The 6,413-nt window shown below is 40.2% G+C and overlaps 1 protein-coding gene across 1 annotated transcript; it reads right to left on the bottom strand.

Moving 5' to 3' along the window:
• Positions 1-304: 304 nt before the first annotated feature.
• Positions 305-2,034, bottom strand: LOC126598969 (homeobox-leucine zipper protein HOX11-like). The gene is made up of 5 exons (XM_050265367.1): positions 2,022-2,034; positions 1,549-1,731; positions 1,404-1,441; positions 1,204-1,283; positions 305-868 (listed from the first exon to the last, which is right to left on the bottom strand). Exons 1-5 carry the CDS (start codon positions 2,032-2,034, stop codon positions 544-546), a joined length of 639 nt encoding a protein of 212 aa, XP_050121324.1. The 3' UTR covers positions 305-543.
• Between the last annotated feature and the right edge of the window lie 4,379 nt (positions 2,035-6,413).

The following is a 6,413-nucleotide window of genomic DNA, read 5'->3' as shown; positions in this document are numbered from 1 at the left end:
TGAGTAATGCTAGAGATACTAAATTTGTAAACAAAATTTGCAAACCAAATTATGTGTCACAAATATGAAATGAACACATTTATCAACATTTAAGTAATAATTTAATCATCAACTTTTTTATTATTTAGTTTACAAATTTAATCTCCCTAGCATTACCCAAAATCTCTAGCAAAAGATCAATGGGCAAACATTACAGTCATAAATGTAGCATATGTGGGAAAATGATCATCAAAATATAAGTAACTATGTTTGAATTCCCTCTCAAAACACAAAAAACCCAACAACAAAACCATTTTAAAGGGCATTTCTAGCAAAATTGTGTCTAATTTCCTCATCAATAATAAAAATATATCATATCACCCTTTCCGTCTATGGTTTCTAGGACTTGTAAGGAGAAACCACAGAGACAAAGATTGGGAAAACCAAACCTAAAAATAAATAAAAATAATTAAGAGAACAAAAGACAAAATAAAACCCAACTCCAAGCCAAAATATATACAAATGGAATGGAGAGCGCAGGATATCAGATTCTATGTTGACATCTCATGCAGCTGCACCTTGACACTGCTGCATGTGGACCTGAGCAGCAAATGGATTTAACCTTGGCTGCTTGTTCTGAGCAGACTTTATGTGGTTATTGTTGGTGGTGGTGGTGGTGGAGGTGTTGGCTGAGGCAGTTGTGACCACGCGCTCACATGAGGGGCACATGGTGAGTGTGGTGGCAGGCAGCTGCATGTAGAAAGGCTGAGAGGTCTTCAAAGCTCTTAATTCTTGCAGTTCTTTTTGTAACCTCCTATTCTCTTCTGTCAGTGTTTCACAGCGTCTCTTTAAGTACTCGCAATCTACTTCTGTCTGCTTCAGCTTGGTCCTGTATAATTGTTTCATCATTTTTCCAAACAAAAATTAGTAATTTAAAGAAGGCCAACTAATTTAAAACATAGGAATAAAATGTCAATTGTTCGTTTTTTTTTTTTCAAAGTAAAAACCAAAATTTTCAGTGTCTGTATTTTTATTTGAAGTAAAAAAAAAAATTAAAAAAAAAAAAGAGAGAAGGATTTGCAGAACGAGAGATGTGCCAAATAGTGATTTATGAGATAGTATATAAATTTCGGTTTACTCTAATTTCAAGGTGTGATCACAAGTGATTGTATGAAATGAAAAAAAATTATATAAAAGAGAAACAGAAATAAAACAGTAGTATACCTTGCTCTTCGATTCTGAAACCACACTTCCACTTGGCGAGGACGAAGATTCAACTGTTTAGCAAGAGCAAGTTTTCGCTTCTGCAAATATTAAAAAATGGACCAACGAACAAATTAGTCAAAAGTAGGAGAATTGTATACTCTCTGAAGTTCTGAACAAAAAACTTAAATATTCTTTTTTTTTTTTTTTCCTTGACTTACAGGATTGAGTTGAGAGTGCTGTGCTCTTTGAAGCTCTCCTCAAGAAAAGCCGATTGATCTTTAGAGAGCCTGAGTTTCTTCCGAGTCGACCCGTTCTCCTCGTCATCACTCGCTCTGTCGGCATCGACCTCCAAATCTCTTTTACTCGATCTTCCTCCACTTCTCATTCCAAAATCCATCTGAAACGATGAAACCGTGCTGTTCGGAGATGATAGCGGCGCCGCCGTATCTTCTGCCTCCTCAGCCGAGGCCACCACTCCAGGCATCCGGTTCACATCGAACCCTATTCCCGGTCCATCTGATAAACCGTCCGGTTCAGACACAGCTACTGTAACAAAATCAACGCAATATGAGAATATAATCACAACCCATTTAATCCCACAACAACAACAACAAAGCATTTTCCCACTAAGTGGGGTCGGCTATATGAATCCTAGAACGTCATTGCACTCGGTTTTGTGTCATGTCCTCCGTTAGATCCAAGTACTCAAGTCTTTTCTTAGGATCTCTTCCAAAGTTTTCCTAGGTCTTCCTCTACCCCTTCGGCCCTGAACCTCTGTCCCGTAGTCACATTTTCGAACCGGAGCGTCAGTAGGCCTTCTTTGCACATGTCCAAACCACTGGAACCCATTTAATCCCACAAGTTGTAAAAATTTGGGTCGTGCTAGGATTCTAAGAAAATTAACCGGATGAAATGAAAAATGAAAATTTAAACGTAAATAAAAAAAGTGACAATTGACAACCATATAATTTAGAATTATATAAAAATTCTGTCCTCGAAAGGAGGGTTAGTCCGAGAAAGTCGGAGAGTCGGAGAGTCGGTTTCTGGCCATCAGCGCACGAAACCCTACGCGAGCATGAAGGTAGTACTATGGTGGCATGCGAGGGGCGGCTGGGCCTTATGGAAGAACCGAATACGGCAGGAATCATAGAGGAGTTAGGGTAGAACTTGAGGGATAAGCTTTAACTTACAGATAAGGAATGTAGTGGCAGATTTTTGAGGTACGTATTCATTTAAATCTATGGGAACCATTGATGTGAGGGATGATGGCTACGTTCCCAAATGAATGACGAGTATGGGTTCAATTTAAATACGAAGGTTTACCTAATTATTGTTTATATTGTGGGAAGCTTGGACGCGTGAGTAGGGTGTGCAAGGTACATGGAATGCGTGACATGAATGGAATGAGGGTGGGAGACGAACCACAGAGACAAGAGGGTTCACTTCCGTATGAAAGATTAGAGGCTCAAAAGGGTTTGCGGGGCAATGTGATTAGATCACCGTAAAAAAGATCCAAAAGTTTAAGTATGGGAGAGGAAAGTGGGAGATCAATGGAGTCACGGATAGATGGCGAAGGGAACAGTGAAATGATGCAGGGGGATATAGGAATGCGGGATGGGGGTGGTCGTGGTGGGCAAGAAAGTAGAAGAGCGGAGAATAACTCAGGGGGAGGATATGGCATCATCACCTTTAAAACAAAGCAAATTTGATAGGAAGATTGGGGAGGATAGTGGAGGTATGATAGCATCCATGGCTCAATGTTGAACTACGGAAGAGGAGGGCACGAGAAAGAGCTGTCGATGCGGTTTTTATTGGACATGGAGGTGTCGTTGCATCGGGAGTTGAGAATGTTGAGTTGACTGATTTTGTTGAACCTGAGGTGAAATGGGTTGGGAATGAGGAAGGGAGTCAGAAGGGTTTACAAGTGGACTTGAATGCTCCGGTTGGTATGGAGGAAGAAGGGCAACTGATGGAGGAACAGTGGAGAAGTATGAACGTCGGGGTGCATCAAGATGGAGAAGTGACTGGTGAGAACACGGTGGGGGCTGTTCAGAGTGGAACTCAAGATTCGAACCCCTTTGAATTAGGTCATATTATTGTTGCCATTAGTAGGAAGAGCAGGCAATGGAAGTGGTAGATTGCGAAAGTAGTGGAGGAAGTTGAGGTTTTAGGTGGATATGATAGTAATGTCTAGCATAAGAGGGCTCTTATTTTTTATAAGGTGGAGAAGACCAGCAGTGAAGGGTTTCCACGGTCGTCATGAAACCCTTATGTTGGAACTGTCAAGAAATTGGAGGTTCCTTGACAATTGATGCATTGGTAGAGCAGGTGCGGCTTCACAACCCCAGCACAGTGATCTTGCTTGAGACAAAAAATAAAAGCAATCGGTATAAGTATTTACTTAAGGTGTTAATGATTGATTTTATGCAACCAGTGGAACCAAAGGGTATTGGTGGGGGGCTGTGTGTCTTTTGGAAAGATGAGGTGGCTATTTCTAGTATTGTTTGGACTAGTTTCTTTATTGAACTGGGTGTTGTGGTGATACGATACATTCAGATTGGAATATGCTAGCTGTATACGCAAGTAAGGATGATATGCGGAGGAAAGGGCAATGGAATGAGCTTAGTAAGGGAATTGCTAGTTCACAAGGGACATGCATTGTTGGTGATTTTAATGATATTATGGATGACGAAGAGAATGAATGAGGTAATTATCGTTTTATGGCGAGCAAGAGGGATTTTTGAGACTTCCTGGCAAGAAATTAGCCTCTTGACTTGGGTTTTGAGGGCTACCCTTTTACATGGAGAAACAAACATAATGATGGGTTGATTCAACAACGGCTTGATAGAGGTGTGGCGACTTCGGGATGGATGGACATATTTTCTCATGCGAAGATTAGTCATGTGGTGTTTGAAGGTTCAGACCACTCTATGCTAATTATTTCCTCAGATAGAACTGTAAGAGTATGAGTATGATTCTTGCAAGTCTTGGGATAATTGATATTATAAAGAAGTCTAAATCTTGTTGACAAGAGTTAATCCAATCATATTGGTATATTGAGGACTCTTGTGTTTGCTCGTTTATAGGACTTGTATTGATATAAGGAATGCAGTCTTGTATTTCTTGTGGGATTGTTATAGGGCAATCCAGGTCTTGTAGTATAAAACCACAAGCCCCTGCTCTCACAAAATACGCTCTTATTGTTCCAATTACCTATAACTTGGAGAGTATTGAGTTTTGCAGAGAGGAGAAGGTTGTGTGTAGATTTCTCTAATGACTCTTAATCCTAATTTGTTGAACATAGTTATGATATGGTGTCTAGCACTTTCTTTCCTGTGATCAATGCCGTGAAGAACATATGTGTTGCTGTGGGAGATATTCATCAGCCAAGCATGTCGGGTTCTATCAGATGAGGCAGGAAACTCAATAGCCTTGCGTTGGTATAGACACAAATCCAATCTTCACCATGTGTGGGATAGGGAGATCATACAACAAACTATGAAGGACTATTGTGATAGAACACACGGGAAAGACTTCGGCAAATAGTTTGCAGGTATGTGTTGCAGATATTACTTCAGTATTTGCATATACAGAATATATTTGGAGTTATGATTGTGATTTAGTTGGTTAAATCTTATGTTCTTGGCTAGTTTATTATAGAGCTTATATGGTTGCTCTTACAAGAACCAGTTAAAAAGGGCCACATCGTTTTACCTATCATTCTAGGTGGGGGAAGAAACCGGAGTGCCATAATATCATTACGGAAGCATGGCGAGAACCAGTGGATGGGTTTTTGGCATTTAAAGTCTGTGAGAAATTGAAGGGACTCGATACTGAATTGGTTTGTGGAAGACGTTGACGAACCCGAATTCCAAAAGGTGTATAAAAGAATTGAGGGAAAAGATCTGAAAGGGGATGGTGGACCTGTGTGTTCGGTAATGAGAGATTAAGGCAAAGGAAAAGGAGCTGGCAATGGCTTTTAAGGAGGAAGAACAATATTGGAAGGTGAGATTAAGGAATACTTGGCTCCGAGATGGGGATAAAAATACTAAATTTTTCCATGCCCAAACGGTACAACGAAGAATGAGTAATCGGATACAGGGGCTAGAAGATAATAACAGAGTATGGCAGAAGGATCCGGTATGCATGCAGGACATTGATGCTAACTATTTTACGACATTATTTCAGTCAGATGTTTCTCGGCAGGGTTTTTTCAGGATCATTGGAAGGTGGTTATTATAAAAGACTAATCATACACATTGAGTGTTAATTCCAAATGTGAAAGCTCCATGGCGGATGACGGAATTGAGGCAAATTTCCTTATGTAATGTTGTATACAAAATCATTGCCAAGGTTTTCATAAGGAGATTAAAAAAAAGTGATGGATCGGGCTGTTAGTATAAATCAGTCGCCTTTTGTACCGGGACGGCATATTCATGATAATATCTTGGTAGTACATGAAATCTGGCATTCTTTAAATCAAGGGGTGGACGGGGAGGATTGTAGAATGGTGATCAAGTTGGATACGGCGAAACCGTATGATAAGGTGGAATGGGGCTTCTTGATCCAGGTTATGATCAATTTGGGGTTTCATTCCAAATTTTGAGATTGGATTCGAGAATACATTTCTACGGTATCATATAGTGTTATGGTGAATGGTGTACCATCAGGATATTTTCGACCGGAAGGGGGATTGAGGCAAGGGAATCTAATGTCCCCATTTTATTCCTCCTATGTGCGGAAGCTCTTTCGGCATATATTCGACAACATGAGATGAATGGTCTAATTAGTGGGGTGCGGGTGGCGCCGAATGTTGTGCCAATCACTCATCTTTTTTTTTTTACAGATGATTTGGGTGGTGTTCTGTAAAGTGGATGAGACGGAGGCTGGAAGTATGATTCAAATTTTGGAAGATTATGGTATGTTTTCTGGTCAAATTATTAATTTGGAGAAACGCGTTATTTTCTTTGGGAAAGGTTGTTCGAAGAAGCAAAAAAAGCGTATTGTTATGAAAATGAACATTCAAGCTCGTGATGGATTCAGCAAATACTTGGGAATACAGGCAGATTTTGGGCACTCGAAGAAGGCAGTGTTTGAAGCGGTGCATCAAGGTATTGAAAGTCGTATTGATGGTTGGGCGGAGCAATTTCTTTCTCCGGCTGGGAAGGAAATCTTGATTAAATCAGTTGCAATAGCAATGCCGAATCATGTTATGTCGTGCTTTAAAT

This window comes from Malus sylvestris, chromosome 14, assembly GCF_916048215.2.
Source record: "Malus sylvestris chromosome 14, drMalSylv7.2, whole genome shotgun sequence".
NCBI classification, from domain to species: Eukaryota; Viridiplantae; Streptophyta; class Magnoliopsida; order Rosales; family Rosaceae; genus Malus; species Malus sylvestris.
This window is presented reverse-complemented; position numbering and strand designations above follow the sequence as displayed.

Bases quoted from the DNA above. Each gene is read 5' to 3' on its own strand.
- LOC126598969 (XM_050265367.1), bottom strand. The intron at 1,442-1,548 runs GTAAAAGAGATT...GCTTTTCTTGAG, and splicing joins GAGAAGTGGAGGAAGATCGA to GAGAGCTTCAAAGAGCACAG. The intron at 1,284-1,403 runs GTAAGTCAAGGA...TAATATTTGCAG, and splicing joins AGCACTCTCAACTCAATCCT to AAGCGAAAACTTGCTCTTGC.